At 36.7% G+C, this 17008-nt stretch overlaps 1 protein-coding gene across 5 annotated transcripts in view; it reads left to right on the forward strand.

Annotated features, from left to right (window-relative positions):
* Positions 1-17008, forward strand: part of ETV1 (ETS variant transcription factor 1) — a 97874-nt gene that overhangs the window by 48557 nt on the left and 32309 nt on the right. For all 5 annotated transcript variants that reach the window (XM_086398580.1, XM_086398579.1, XM_086398581.1 and 2 more), the window contains 3 exons: positions 6689-6818; positions 9911-10099; positions 14457-14704. In XM_086398580.1, coding sequence (XP_086254706.1) covers positions 6689-6818; positions 9911-10099; positions 14457-14704 — 567 coding nt within the window. The remainder of the gene's footprint in view (positions 1-6688; positions 6819-9910; positions 10100-14456; positions 14705-17008) is intronic.

Raw genomic sequence — 17008 nt, forward strand, 5'->3', positions numbered from 1 at the left:
TTCAGGGTCATGATTATTTAGGAAATTATTCTTCTATGAGCAAATTGTTAAATTTATTTTCTACGTCAATATTGTAGATGTTCACATATGACTTATCATATGTCTACCCTGAACCAAGGGATTTGCCTGATGGCTTAGTGGTAAAGAATCCGCCTGCCAATTCAGGAGACTCAGGTTCAATCCCTGAGTCAGGAAGATCCCCTGGAGAAGGAAATAGCAACCCACTCCAGTATTCTTGTCTGGGAAATCCTATGGACAGAGAAGTCTGGTGGGCTACACGGTCCACGGGGTCACAGAAGAGTCGGACACAGCTTTGTGATTAAACACCACCCTGAACCAAAACTTGGTTGTATGCCAGCGTTGTTGCATTTGGAGAGCCACGGGCCCTACACTCTGTGCTCCAGGAGAATTATGACAGGAGTGTGCCTCTGGTCTAAAATGTGGGCAGGAAAAAAAATGGAAGCCAAGATGATGCCTCAGAGTTCATTGTTCCAAAATGAAAACAATCGCTAATCTAGCAAATACTTTACGATGAATACCATAACCCCAAGTAAACTTTTTGAATTAAGAAGTGGTTAAGTTTATTTTGGAAGTGCATTTTTTAACGTCTTGGTATTTTGGAGCTCTTAAATTTAACCATTAGAGGAACTCAGTCATTGCAAGTCAGCCTTAAGATGTGGTTTTAAAGGTCAAGCCTCCATCAAAGCAAAAATGCAAGATGCATCTCTGGAGAGTTCTCTTGGCTTCTCCTCCTAAAAATCTGATTGTCCGGAGGAGTTGCGGGTCATAAAAGTTTGCATGGAAATGTGGTTGAGGAAGTCAGCAGATGAATGATATGAATTGTCTGAAGTCAGGGATAGAATGTAATATACATTGGGAGCCATCACTTGTTTGTAAATGAAGGAGTTAACTCTTATGATTTGATACACTTGAAAAAGGAAAGAGTCACTGTAATTAAAACTACGAACAATGCTGATGCCTGTAGCCCTCTGTTGCCAACACAGGCAGGACAGGACAGTAAGCGAGATGAAATGTACCTAGCAGCCTCGGCAGCAGGCTGGAGCCATGTTCAGTGAAAGTAATTTAATTAGTGTTGATCATGACTCCAGATGATGGTGATTTGATAAGGAATAATTTAGTACTTAACAGCCTTTTACATGCACCAACTCCATGTGGGAAGGTAAAGCAAATTGCACGAAATGAATGTGCTGCTTCCACTTGTACCCGTGCCAGCGAGCTGGAAAACTGCCTGTTCGCAGACGCTCCGACTCTCAGCCCTGTGATGAAATACCCAAACCTGGTCTCCCCTCTGGAAGGAGTCTCTGTACTACCCTTACCAAAGAATAAAGAAGTCATTTTTGAGATCCGAGATCTCCAGGAAGCAGAAGACTGAAAATGAGGAAAATAAAGTTGCTTTGGTTCTTGTGCAAAAGATTGAAGATCTCAGGTTGGCTTCTTTTTTCCTCCTCAACGCAGCAATTAAAAAAAAAAAACAACAAAAACCTAGTATTTGGCTTATGATTAGAAAAAAAAGTCATGGTTCCAAGAGCCCACAGCAATTAAGAGGCCCACACACGGAGAGAGTACGGGAGCCCTAAACCTCTTGGAGAACCTGTGAGAATCCTTGAGTGTTGGCATCTAACAAAAAGGGAGACATTGTTCAACTTCATTTTTTTTTAAAGTCTTTTCAAGTCTTGGACCTGTTTCAGGGTAGCATACACTGGATCCACGTGTTGCTAAGATCATTGTGGATCTGAAATTTGTCTGGTTATGAGAATCACCTAGAAAATTTTCAAAGATAATGCTGATCTATATGCCAGCTGTAGTGAAGCAGAGTTCCTGGGAAGGGTGTATGAGTTTGCTAGAGTCACCATTTATGTTGTTGTTTAATCACTAAGTCATGTCTGATTCTTTTGTGACCCCATGGACTGTAGCCCACCAGGCTCTTCTGTCCATTGGATTTCCTGGGCGAGAATATTGGAGTGGGTTGCCATTTCCTATTCCTGGGGATCTTCCCCACCTAGGGATCCAACCCGCACCTCCTGCCCAGCAGATTCATTACCACTGAGCACCCAATGAAGCCCAGGGCTGCCATTACAAAGTATCATAAACTAGGTGGCTTAAAAAGTGGAAATTTGTTGTCTCACAGCTCTGGAAGCTAGGAGTCTGAGATGAAAGTGTTGGCAGGGTTCTGATGGCTATGAGAGAGAGAGTGTTCTTTGCCTCTTCCCTAGATTATGGCAGTTTGCAGGCAATTTTGGCAATTCTTGGCTTGAAGAAGCATCATTCTAATTTCTGCCTTCATTTCACTTGGTATTCTCACTGTGTTTCTCTGTCCTAATGCCCTGTTTGTACGAGGACACCAGTAATACTAGATTAGATTCCACTCTAATGACCCTGTCTTTTTTTTTTTTTTTTTGTCAAATTAACTACCCTCCCCAAAAGAAAACCAACTCAAAGAAATATATCACAAATTATTTGCTAAAGTGACATCAACTAGTTTTCCAAATAAAGTCACGTCTGAGGTAGGACTTCAAGTTAAAATTTGGAGGGGACACAGTTGAACTAATGACATATGGAATAGTAGAATCCCCGTTTGTTTGTTTGTTTTCAAAATTTCCCTGAGTACTTTGATGATTGGGCAACTTTGGGGATCCTCTGTTTAGGGATCAGCTTCCCTCTGAGTACACGTTGGGTGTCCTTATGTTCTTTCTTCTATGGTTACTCCAAGAAGTTCTTAGGGCCAGTCTGAAAGCTCCAGATGGTGTATCTACAAGGATGAGTTATGCTTTTTTGCTTCTAGGCTGATATTAATGGACATTTTGATAGAAGGCTACTGTCCTGCTAGGAATCTTTCCTGATGGTACCCCAGAGTTGTCCTCCCTCCCCTGCTTCATCTGGAATTATTTATCCTGTGAGGTTAAAGCACATTATCAGATGTCTCTACTGGAACAGGAGGCCAGGCATTTTCAAACATCTCAATTTTTTAGAGCGTTGCTTGACGTTTCTCATATTTTTAAACCTTTTTTTGGAGCAAAACATTTATCTCAATGTAAAAATCTTAAGTGTAAAACTTGGTGAATTTTACATATGTATATACTTGTAATCACTGCATAGAGCAAATATAAAATATTTATAGCTCTGTAGAAAATCCACCTGCCAGTGCAGGAGATGCAGATTTGATCCCAGGTTGGGAGGGTCCCCTGGAAAAGGAAATGGCAACCCACTCTAGTATTCTTTCCTGGAAAACTCCATGGACAAAGGAGCCAGGCAGGCTGCATTCCATGGAGTTACGAAGCAATCGGGCATGACTTAGTGACTAAACATCAGCGTTAGATTACGAGATCCCTGTCTGTCATTAATACTCCCATCCACCACCGGAAGATTCTTTCACTATCAGGGTGGTCTGTTCTTCAAATTCCTTTACTACATACTCTTTTGTGCTTGTCTTCTTTTATCAGCTTACCATCTGAGAGACGTTCTGTGTGTAACCAGTGTGTTCCTTGTTATTCTTGTAGAGTATTTCATTGTATGAATAAGCCACACATTATTTATCCATTTTTCTGCTAGTGAACACTGGAATTTTTCCAGTTTTGGTATTATGAATAAAGCTGCTATGAATATGTCCTTTTGGTGAACATATTCAGTCCTTTCTCTTTGATATCCACCTAAGAGAGTTATTACTAGATCATAGTAATATGATCTTATATAAAATCTTATATAAAGACTTGGTTGATACTGCCAAAAAGTTTTCCAGAGTGTGTGTTTGTGTGTACATGTGAGTTTATACTCTCAGTAGCATATATTTAAAAGTTCTTACTGCTTTAGGTCTTCTTCATGTCAATGTCAATGCCAATCTTTAGCCATCCTAGTCGGTATATAGTATAACCTGATGTGACTTTATTTGCAGTTTCTTGATGAGTAAAGATGAATACCTTTTCATATATCTTCATTTTGTTGCTCATTTATTTTGCTATTTGGATATCTTCTTTTATGAACTGCCTGTTTGAATCTTTTGCCCAATTTTAATTGGGTTGTTTCTTTTCTCTCTTTGTAACAATTTTTATTAGGTTGAGTATGATATCTTTGATCTTTCTATAGCAAGTAACTTCTTGGTGTGTGTAGCTTAGTGTCTTGGGGAAGAGAAGTTCTTAATTGCAATGAAGCCTAATTCATAGATTATTTTCTTCTGTGGTTAATGCCTTTGCATCCTGTTCACTAATCCTTTCCTACTTCGTGGTCCCAAAGACTTTTAAAACAGTAATGTTGAATATAGTAGTCTCTGATGATGTCTGATATTTTGATAAATATGATCAACTTTGCATTGTACTACCAATTTATTAGCTTTTGAGATCTTACCCATTTTTATTCATACAAATTAGTTCTGATCTCTCAGGTATAATTTGAGTTCCTTTGATGTTGGTACTGCTTTTTCTTAGGAAAATATAAAACCCAATACTTAATCTAAAGTGCTGAACTTAAGGTATGCACATTTTGTTGTATATGTTCAAGTAAGTCATAAAGAGTTGAAAACTATTTGTTAAGAAAGCAGCAAATACATGATTAACATATTACAAGATTTCATTGTGCAATATCTGTCATTCTAAGAAGTAGCATACACACACACATACACATGCAGAGGGCAAAACATTTTCTTAAAGGATGCTACTTTAAATCCTTTGTGTTTTTGTTTCATAATTTAAAAGCATTTTATCTTGTGAATTTAGAATTTAGATAAAAGTAAAGAGAATAATGTAATGAACTCCCACTGACCCATCAGTCTGCTTTTAACATTTATCAACATTTTTCTATTTGATTCTTCCCCTACACATCTTTTTCTAGATTATTTTAATGAAATTCCAGGACTTATTTTTTTATCCATAAATATTTTATGAAGCTTTAGCTTTAAACCTTTTTTGGGAACAACTGCCATTTCATTATCACATTCAACAAAATTAACAATAATTTCTTACCTAGTCCACATTAAAATGTCTTACTCATTGGTCTCTTTTAGTTGTTATGTTCAAATCAGAATCCAAGCAAGTCCTCAGGTTATGAAGTGAATCCTGAGGTTGTTAAGCCTCTTTCATCTTAGCATTTTATAAATTATAACTTTCTGACTTGGTAAAGTTAATGAACATATGTACCATTTGCATATGAAAACATACATAATTTCCCCTTTGTTTCTGTTCCTCTGACTCTCTCTTCTCTGAGTAGGTATATTAAACACACATTAAATTAGAAAAAATACTTTGAAATAGATCACTCAGTGAAATAATTGTATTATTATTTATTAAGTTTTCCTTAGACAACTAATTTAGGTGACAAATTTGTTTTCCACAGTGCTTCAGATGTTTCTTTAATATCACTAAACATTTTAGTCAAAATTATGTGCTTATATTAACAAATTTATTTTCTTGGAGCTTGATAGTTCTTGATATCAATTTCTTATACTAAAATTATATATGACATTCAAGCAAGTACAAGTTCATAATGCTATAATGTTATGATCAAGATTGAATGGCATCATAAACCACAAAGTTTCTCTTCTTTTATCTTCGTTTATAGTATATGTACTTAATATTTTGTATTTTAATCTTAGGTTTTACAGAGTTGGGATAACTATCCACAGTGTGTCCTTCTTGGGCTTATTCTTGGGATTATTCTTACCTGTGCATATTGTATGAAACTAAAATTCATTCTCATGTCTGTTTTTCCTCTTATCTTTTTATTTATTTTTCCATTTTTACTAAAACTTCAGTTATTCTGAGGATCTCTAGTATATATTTTTTTCAGCTTCACTTAAAATAACAAAAATATATAACCTTATTTTATTTTTTGGTTTAAGAGATATGATTCCACCTAAATACACATAGTTCTTCATATTTTGTGATATTATCTTTGTATTATATTGAACATTAATGACATGACAATGTCATATGAAAAAGGAGAAACTATCATTTCATATAGAACAATTGCTTTATGGTCATAATATACAAAAAATAACTTTAATGTATTTCTCACAATGTATCTTCACACTTCTCTTAAGTAGTTAGATAAGTACTTTTTATCTGTAGTTTAATATATAACCACTGTCCACAAAGATGTTGAGTTTTTATCCTTTTGTCCAAAGTATCATTAGTTACTCTAAGAACGAAGTTCTTAGAATATGAAGAATAAGAAGAATGAAGTTACTCTTCATCATAGTTCAATTTTTATTCCATTAAACCATTACTATTGATGCACTTGAAATATTTTCCTTTCAGTTAATTCTTAAAATTATGCTTCTATTTTCAGTTAATTCTTGAATAGTCAGTTGTGTTTTTTTTTTCCCCCTGCTTGAGTTATTGGAAAACTTGCTGAAATATTTTCAAGTTTATTTTCTGAAAACTGAATTTCTCATTTTGTTAGTGTCAGCTAAGCCAGTTACAAATAGTTCATTTGACTTTCAGTAATGAGAAAGTTCAAGCGTGCATTTTGTTATACAGTAAAAGCAAACAATGAGTATATGGAAAGTATATAAGATTCTCCAGAATCTTTTCTTGCATAAAATTTGTCCAGTGTGATTTTTCTTATGTATGAGAGTTAATATGAAATGTTAGTGACATTTTAACCAAGAGGGATAGAACAGGTTAGTGTACTTAATTCCTAACAGGATTTCATTTTTGCGGGTATTTTTGTTTTCTAGTGGCTTTTCATGGCCTCCCACTGAAAATCAAGAAAGAACCCCACAGTCCATGTTCAGAACTCGGCTCTGCCTGCAGTCAAGAACAGCCCTTTAAATTCAGCTATGGAGAAAAGTGCCTGTACAATGTCAGGTAAAGTAATTGAGTGTATAGCGAGCACCTGATGGTTCTTACAGAAACACAGATTTACCATAATATAAAATCTCAAGTCGTATTTTATAAGAGTTACATCTTCAACATGTAACAAGCTAATTAGGTCATATGTTGAGCAGAACTCAAAAGGACCGTTTACTGTCTGATCATATACTTCTAGAATCATTTTAAAGGAGTAATTTTTATCCAGATCATGAGCTGCTTTTCCACAACCGTTAGGGGATGCATCCTGAGATTGTAAAAAGGGTCTTAGGTGGCATGAGCAGGTACCGAAAGTTCAGTTCTCATTAGAAAGAATGCATTATGCACTTTAGAGTTTGTAGGGGGAAAACAATGAAGCATTTGGCAGGTCTGAACAGTACATTAGTTATCTGACAGGCTTTGCAGATGATCTATAAGATGCATTCATGGACAGTTGCAGTAAAGTTAGAATTTTATAAGGCTTAGCAGAGGCTATTATCTGTTAAAAACCCAGTTGTTCCTTCTGATGATAATAAAGGGTGGAGCAGTAGAAGTACATTGTTCCTTTGTTGGAAAATTTGATAACATGTATGTTCATTAAAAACCCTTCACAGTAAATTGCATTCTGCTACTTTTCATATTGGCCCCTAATTGCATAAGGAAAAAGTTGGCTCTGTATATTGTATGTTATTACTCTCAATTACAGTAGAGACATAGTCCTTTAAAGGAGTTGGTTTAGAAACTTATAAAAATGATTACAGATATTTGCGGTCTTATAAATTATGTTGATTCAAGTTCAAGTTCATAATGCATTATGATTCAGAGGAGTCTTCTGTTTCCTCAGATTTTTTTTTTTTTTACCTATACTCTGTTTCCTTCTGCAGAATAATGTCATTTTTTTTCCCATTCTTTAAATCGAAGCATAGCTGAAGGTTAGAGGTGTATAATATAGTGATTCACAATATTTAAAGTTATGCTCCATTTATAGTTATTATAAAATACTGGCTACACTGCCAGTGTTGTACAATATGTTCTTATAGATTATTTTACTCCTAGTAATTTGTACCTCTTAATCTCCTACCCCTATATTGCTCTTCCTGCTTCCCTCTACCCACTGGAAAGCATTCACTTGTTCTTTGCATCTGTGAGTCTACTTCCTTTTTGTTACATTCACTAGTTCGTTGTTTAAGATATTTAAGATTCAAAAAACTTTGGTTTGTATAGTTTCATGGTACCGACCGGTGCTTGGATATTTCATTACTATTTGTTCTTGCAAACTTGTCTTCTACATCCTCTTTCCTAGACAGTTCACCAGAGTCTGAAATGATAAAGGTGGTTCAGTTGAACTGCAAAGCTTTTATAAGATATATCTCTTATAGAAGCCTACTATTAAAGCATACTGAGTTCAGATAAAACAGTATTGATCAATCTCAGTTTTATTTTATCACATTTTTAATTTTTGCATTTTCTCCTTATGAATAATACTATGTATTCACAGAGTAATTATTTAACATATTGGAGAATTTTTAATTAATAAACCAAATAGGTATAGAATTGTCATTGCATTTTAGCATTGATCAGAAGTGTGATTATGGAAGAACTACTGGTTTATAGACATATTTTTCAAAAATGACATCTGACTTCCATAAATTAATGGTAGAATTACCTGTGTATTTTGAGATTCTTCTCAAAGACCAATAATTCCCACAGTGATTTATTGGATTAATTCTGTTTTTTCCATTTCTATATGAACAGTGTAACACAGTATAGCATTTTATGAGAAAAAAGTAATATCCTAGGACAGAAGTTGTATCACTGTTTTTCACATGGGAATGAGACAGGTGAACCATTTTATAAAAGAAGTACATTCTCATTCAGAAATACTGGTAAAGGAAACAGGTGGAACCAAATAGTATGAGTTTGTGGACTTTGCTGTAAAGGAAGAAAGACTTATGCAGCCCATACTCCTCTACTTCTGTAGTTTCATGCGTGGATGTAATTCTTTTGTATGGATGGAGCAACAGGATAAATTATTACATAAGTCAATTTTGTTTTAAGTTTCTTTTTTAAAGAAAAAATATACTGGCAAATGCTTTTTATCTTAAAAGGAACAGAGTGTTTTAACCTAGATATTTTTTGTTCAGAAACTTAAATATAATTTGTTTTCAATAAAGTATTTTTAGATTAGAAGAATTAGTTAAATCATATCCCTGAGAACTATGCTAAAGACTGCAACTTAAATTCATAATGTGTATAAAAACAAGCTCACTCATTTTATTCTTTTGTAATTATGTTTAGAAGTTAGACTGTGATAACAGGATTTTATTCTTAAGAACATTATTTTGTGCCTAATCATATGCTCCAAGAAGGTTTAAATATATCAGAGACGTTTTAATTTGCCTCATAAATCTTTATTATCTCATGTGAGGAAGTTAATGCCAGCCATCATTTATTTTACACTAAAAGAATGAAAATAAGGCAAAAGCATTGGCTTAGAATTCTACAACAAATAAAGGTGAGTCAGGTATGATCTGCATCTCGTTAAACTGATACGACTTCTTATTGTAAAGTCTTCTGTAATGTAGAAGGATTATAATATCAGAAATATTTAATGATCTAGAAAAGACCTATGAAACTTGCTTAGGGAGACATATCAAAAACAGATGGTCATGGGGACTTCCCTGGTAGTTCAGTGGTTTAAACTCCACACTTGCAATGCAGGGAGCATGAGTTTGATCCCTCCTAGGATCCTGCAATGTCTCACAGTGTGGCCAAAAAAAAACAACAACGAAGAATAGATGGAAATAATGTCACTGCTTTTGCTGACAGAGATTTTCCTTATGTTATGTTGTTTGTATATGTATTAAAAATAGATGGTTTATATTTGTGCTGTTTCCAAGTGATAGATTATCCTATTTTCTGTTTAAGTGTGTGGCTGTTTTGATGATTACATGTTTTGGAATTGCAAAAACCAAAAGCCATACCATTCTAAGCTTCCTTGGGACTTTAGCCTGAAATATTTTTTTCTTTCCTTGACTGTTTGGGGTGGGGACAGAGTTTTAATTTTTCCCAAGAAACACACATTCTCTTTTCTCTTATCTCTTGGGTAGTGCCTATGATCAGAAGCCACAAGTGGGAATGAGGCCCTCCAACCCCCCAACACCATCCAGCACTCCAGTGTCCCCCCTGCACCATGCATCTCCCAACTCAGCTCACACTTCAAAGCCTGACCGCGCCTTCCCAGCTCACCTCCCTCCATCGCAGCCCATCCAAGACAGTAGCTACCCCATGGATCACAGGTAAAGTGCAAGTACCTTATACAAAAAATTTATTGGAATATAATTGATTTACAATGTGTGTGTTAGTTTCTGCTATACAGCAAAGTGAATCAGTTATACATATATCTACTCTTTTTTTGATTCTTTTCCCATATAGGTCACTACAGAGTATTGAGTAGAGTTTCCAGTGCTATGAAATATATCCTTATTATTTATCTATTTTATCAATGGTAGTGTGCATATGTCAGTCCCAATCTCCCAATTTATTCCTCCCTACCCCTTATCCCTTGGTAACTGCAAGTACCATTAAAAAAAAAAAACAAAACAAAGCAAAACTGTTTTTAACATTCTTGGAAGAAATTCCTTTTACCACTTCCTAGGACCTATAGTAAATTCAAGGCGAGTGTATTAATTTTGCACATCTGTGCAAAATATTTTTAGAGTTTGCTCTGTCTTTAGCTATAAATAATTTGTGGAGAAGGTCATTTGTAAACATTCCTTTATAAACATTTAAATTGGTTGCTAAAATGGAAAATTAATCTATATACTGACATTTGAACATTTCCCTTTCTCTTTGCTTGAATTAAATTGCTTCACTTAAACTTTAAATCAGATCATCCCATTTTTATGAGCATATGTGTGTACTTGAAAAATAAAGTTAGGAAACTAATTTTAGTAGATGGCTTATGGAATTAGGTTCTTTACCTTAGACTGACTGGTTTAGCTGTACATAGTTTTGCAGAAGAGAACTTATATGATAGAACTCTCTTTCCTCCTTTGCAAGTGATGGATATTTAATGTCAGTAGATGCATGACCCTGAACACTGAGAATATAACATTAAAGTGATAGAGACTGAATTAGTATTCCTTAGAAAGGAACAAGGCAAGACACAACATAGAGAACATGCTATGTCAGGTAATTCTCAACTCTTAGAGATTTAAAAATTTGTGTTTAAATAAAATATTGAAGGACCCTTAGAGGCCTTAATAATACAACTTAAAAACACAGTTCAGTTGTATACAGCATTTATTTTTTCCCCTTCTACCCTGTACTTATAGAACAAGTGGTGTGTTGGTAAATGGATAACAATAGGATCTATGGAAGAAAACCCAAAAGACTTTGATCTGTAGCATTTGATGAGTCTGTGATGTAAATATTGCCCCCATGGCAGATTCCAAGCTATCAGTATGACAACCCTGAATGTGGAATTGGAAAGAGATGTATAGTAACATGCCATGAAATAGTAGTATTTCTACCAAACAGATACAACAGGCATAATCTCGAGAGCATGGTTAGCATGCTGTTGTTGTTCAGTTGCTCAGTTCTGTCTGACTCTTTGCGACCCCATGGACTGCAGCACACCAGGCTCCTCTGTCCATGGAATTCTCCAGGCAAGAGTACTGGAGTGGGTTGCCATTCCCTTTCCCAGAGGATCTTCCCAACCGAGGGATTGAACCCAGGTCTCCTGCATTGCAGGCAGATTCTTTACCTTCTGAGCCACCAGAGAACCCCAAATTTAACAATAAGCCTGTGCAAAGGGGTTCTGACACAGCATTATAAAAATAGCTCAGCCCAGGAATCCTCCAGATCAGCAAAGGAAACCCAAAGATGGGCCACTGGCAACTTTCTGAAAATAAGGGAATACTCAGCTCTGCTTTTTATAGATTATTTAATGGGACTCAATCTCAATTTCAGTCACTCTTCTGATATGAAAGGATAAGATGAAAGCATTCTTTCCAGCATGAAACCAAATAATAATGTTTCTACCTTGGTTTCCATCCCTGTGTCCTCTTGTGCTTTGGTTATGAAACGCTGTCCATTATCTTTTTCTTCTCACCCTGTGGACCTGAGACTTTCTCAGAGTGTAATGGTATGAGCATCTGTGTAAACAGTTTTGTAAATACAGATGAAAGAAATCTTATTGCCGGGTGGGCCATTAAACAGATGCACATTGTGTAGGACTGATGGGGGCATAGAGAGGACGATGCAGAAAAAAGCAAGTTTTGTTTTGTCTACTTCTGGGGACTTCCCAGAGTTCTTGGTACCAAGCCTCTCTCCCCCTCAGACGAGGGTCAGAATTAGAGGTGGAACGGTTGGCGCTCTCTGAAGTTCTCTTTTATGGAAGGTGACTGCTAAACAAGCAGTGTGGCTGTTTTTAGGTGACCTAACTAGAGCTGCCATAGCCAAATCCATTTGAGCGTCTCTACTTGAAGTCAAATATTTGAGACTGCGAACAGCCGGCCCGGAACTGGGAGAGGGAAGCTCAGGTCTTTTCCCAGTGTCCCCCGCGGAGCGTGGAGGCCAGTACCAGCTGGCCCATCCCAGGAAAATCTCTGAAGCCGTATGTTTCTGAGGAGGATTTCTTGGAGAGCTCTCGCCAACAAATGACAGTCCCTCAGTTATAAATGGCAAATTTGCTCTGGGAACAGATCCTGTCCCCAAATAGCCCCCTCCAGCCCAGCACCCAACCTCTCTCAGGGAACACTTCATGGCCAACTGGGCTGCACCCCACTTCCTCTCCTCTGCCTCTCTCTGCTCCTCGGCCCAGCCCTTTGGCACTTTTCCCTGAACTCACTGTGCAGGAGTCCTGTCTCTTTTTCTCTGTTTCCCACCACTTAGACGCTGTTTTTCTATACCCAAGAGTTCATCAGCGTGCTCTCCTTACCCATGCACTCTCTTCCAGAAGCTTCTGAGTCCGTTTCTCTTTACCATCAGTCATAAGAACATCACCACAAACTTGTAGTTTCTTAGGAAGCATATGTGTGTTGATATATGCATGGTCCTCAGTGAGTAGCAACTGGAAGCACATTGACTCCTGCAAACAAATGGCTTGACTTTTTTTTTTTTTAAACAAAGCTTTTAGCAGAAGTATCATTAACTTCCTTGTGTGGCTTCCCAAGTGAGCAAGAGTTCTTATTTTAACTTCAAGTTACAATTTTCCGATTCACTCCTTGACAGTTCTTAATGATAATTTCTGTTTCTTTTTTTGGCTAATGAAATAAGCAAGAGAAGGGAAATGAATGCAGTGCCAGTCAGCCTAATTGTTTGGCAATATCTGAGTTTCTAAGTTGGTTTTCTGCAGGTGTAGTTGGAATTTCAGTGCTTTTCATGGCAGCTGGCGAGGCTAGAGTTAAATCACAGGGTGGAGTGTTCTGAGAAACGCTAAAGCAATCACTCCGCCATTCTTTTGCTTTTCCCTTGTTTTCATTTAACGTTACCAAAATTAAATGTTAACTCTCCAAATTAAAGTCACAGGAATGCTTTTAGAAGGGTGCAGGGGAATTAATAGGCATACATTTGCTCATAGAAATGTCGGATAGGTTATTTTTAAGCACTCCTGGGCATTTTAGAGCACTTTTAAATCTTTAATTAATCCACATCTTTGTGGTGGGTCAATGGTATTAGGATGAGACACACAGAACTGAATGATGATGTGATGAGCCAGTCAGTACGGTAGATAACCAAGAAGGAAGGAGTGTAGAAACTCACCGTCAGCCTTCTGCCAAGGCCTCGGAGCTTCCACATGACCTAACATCATGACGTGTTGCAATGCTATGTAATGCATGAATGTTCTTTCCATCTTCAGAGGTCTGCTGTAATATTTTATGCTTATTTTCATCGACCTTATATTTTGTCTGAAGCTCTCAGAAGCCAGTGTGTTCTGTGTTGCTGTTTTGACAGTAAAGAAGTGGTCTTTAAAAACTAGCTTGGATTTCATTCTCTATAATATTGCCCAGTTTAATTTCTCATTAGAATACAGTGTTCTTTAGGACATTGTTGAAGATGTAAGAGTCCCACCCATTTGAAAAGAAAGCCATTCCTTTCTTCTTTCCTCAGTAATCGATGATAAGAAATGGAAAACCATTAAGGAGGTTTTTATTTGGTTGATATTTTGTTTGTTGATTAGCTTGATAACAATTAAAAGATAGAGGATGCAGTTTGAGATCAGATTCTTTCCAGAGTCTCTGTTTTGCTTTTTTTCCCTTGTCTATAATTATTTTAACTCACTTCATAAGGAAATTTGGTGAGCTACCAAGTTGATTTCTCACTGGGCATTTTAACTGTCAGGGTATTTATTTCTTGCAAATGCTACATTGCTCTCCTTAGCCTTACTTGAGGCACACCTTTAACTTCTGGTAATACACTGAAATGGTGCTGAATGGAACTAATTAGAAGAGGAACACAAGGTGTATTATGATTAGAAAGCATATTGCTACTGACCCAGGAAGGAGAAATCTCATCTTCATTGAAGATTTACACTTTGGGTCAGTCAGCTGGTGTCATGTTCACTAACTAAGCGATTAAAAATTGTGCCAGTATTTTTAAAGGCTATTTCTTGTTACCTTTTTATTTGAAATATGCTCTCTTATTTCCCAGATTTCGCCGCCAACTTTCTGAACCCTGTAATTCCTTTCCTCCTTTGCCAACAATGCCAAGGGAAGGACGTCCCATGTACCAACGGCAGATGTCTGAGCCAAACATCCCCTTCCCACCTCAAGGCTTTAAGCAGGAGTACCACGACCCAGTGTATGAACACAACACCATGGTTGGTGGTGCAGCCAGCCAAAGCTTCCCCCCTCCTCTGATGATTAAACAGGAGCCCAGAGATTTTGCATATGATTCAGGTAGGCCTGTGCTTTAAGTTACATTTATGATATCTTTTCACTTGCTTGTCGCTTTCATTAGTGTTGGCTGCAGGTTAGGTGGCTCCTGGCCTTTTTTTGGTTGAAACTTTCTGATTTATTCCTTCTTTGAATCTTTCTCTTTATGTGAAGGGTTGGACTATCAAACTATTTTGGCATGAGTCGATGGTTGAAATAGTGTCTAGGAATGAAACCTGTTTGAGGAAAAGTACAATTTGTAAAATTAAGCTCTCCTATCTCAGGCCAGGAGAGCAACAGGATTGTTCTTTTCTAAATTCTGGGCTTGTTTTTCTATTTGCTCCTGTGGCATTATTTAATGACAATATTTACAGAAAGTAATATTCTGTACTAACTTATTGCTTATTAACTATTTTTTTCTTTATTGGTATGGCAAGATTCCAAGGCACGAATAAGAATTCTTCTATACTGGACAAAGAATAGCAAAAATAGCAATAATAAAGCTTAGCTGTTGTCTCACTGAGCCAGAAAGGCCCTGCTAAGTATGGCAAAGTGGAGAATTGGGTTACCTGGAAATAAAGAACATTTTTGTCTATTGTTAATGTTGCCAAAACCTTTGCCAATATTCAACGTTGAGAACTCAGAAAAATTACATAATCTGTATTCATTTTATTTTACAAAATGAATTGAATACATTCAAAATGAATCACATTCAAAATACACTTACGAAATGAATTGTCTTACATTCAAACAAAATGGATTTGTTTTACAAAATGAATACATTTTTCGAAATCAAGACACCTGCCTTTCAGAAATCTTGGGAATTTTGAAAAATAGTATGAAATAAAAGCTAATGCTTCTAAGAAGGGCACCAGGCAAAAAAATTGCTAACATTATTGTAAGCATGATCAATAGATGGTTGTAGACTTAAAAATATTTGAAAGCAAAGTGACTTCCTTTCATGTGGAGAAAAGTTATGGATATTCTTTATGAGGGAACAATTGCTTCTCTAGGCATAACTCTGCTGAGTTTTTCTATCAGTTCCACTTGATGAAGGAAAACTGTCTCCTGGTCTTGCTTCCTTGTCTTAAGTTAACTTCTATAAAGTTACCTATTTTATTATAAACTGATCTTAAAGCTCAGCAAGAAGGAGCCCTACTGAGAGCCTCCTTCCGGCCATCCTTTCTCATTGGACAACAAGTTCAAAGAACTAAGAGGAATTTCTGCTGAGAGATTCAGACTCTACTTCTAGAAGGTACACTAGCTACCCAGGACCCATGCCTTCCCTGCGCAGTCAGCCCTGAGTCTACTTCCAGGACCGGAGCAAGTTCATCCCAGGCCTGGTTTTCCAGGCAGAGCACATTGCTCTTGTGTATACCTCTTAAGTCCAAGGAGGGGGCCAACGGGCAGCTGTTTGTGAGAGGATGAGGATGGAGCTTGGTTGTACCCATAAGTTTGGTGTGTGAAGCTCCTGTGGTATGGAGCAGTGTGGGCTTGAGGGATATAGGAAGTGAGGCAGGAAATGGGGTGGGCTGGGGTCTGAAAACTGAAAACTGGCTCCATACCATTTTCTCTTTCAGTTCTCATTCTAGAAATTTCCCCAAAGTCTAGGTTTGACCTGGCCTTCCTAGTTGCTATGTTATCACATTTTCAAATAGGAGGAAAGAACATATTTATTTATAAGTTTGTTTGATTCATAGTTTTAAAAGTTTTTTTAAAGATGTTTTTGATATGAACCATTTTTAAAATCTCTATTGAGTTTGTTACAAGATTGCTTTTGTTTCATGTTTTAGTTTCTTGGCTGCCAGGCATCTGGGGTCTTAGTTCCCCAACCAGGGATCAAACCTGCACCCCTTGCGCTGAAAGGCAAAGTCTTAACCGTTGGACCACCAGGGAAATCCCCTTATAGTTCTAAAAGTTTAAACATATGGTGTGAGGGACTTTCTTTGAATGCTTGTCCCAGACCCTGTAATTTCAAGACCAACCTACAATGTACCATAGTGGTTATAGTTTAAAACCTTTTATATTTGTCCATGATTTATGCACATAATTAAGAACCCTGCGCTACCATCGGCTTTATTATAGATAAAGCTCATTTTTTTCTGTAAATTTCTAATCCTGTTAACTGATGTTATCCTGATTCTCCAAACCTCATTTTAATTTGCTACACAGTTTCTTGAATTCATTGTGATTTCAAGAACCTTGGCATGTAAATCATTTAAACTAGCCCAAATAATTGGTTCAGAAGGAACTGCAGGGCATAGCATTTTTAGAAATTTCTTCATGTTTTCTAGAAATGATTTTATATCTCAGAAAGATTATAATTGG

The sequence above is a fragment of the Bos grunniens genome, chromosome 4 (genome assembly GCF_055505025.1).
Source record: "Bos grunniens cultivar Pamir isolate PY7600 chromosome 4, Bosgru_T2T1.0, whole genome shotgun sequence".
In the NCBI taxonomy this organism is placed as follows: domain Eukaryota; kingdom Metazoa; phylum Chordata; class Mammalia; order Artiodactyla; family Bovidae; genus Bos; species Bos grunniens.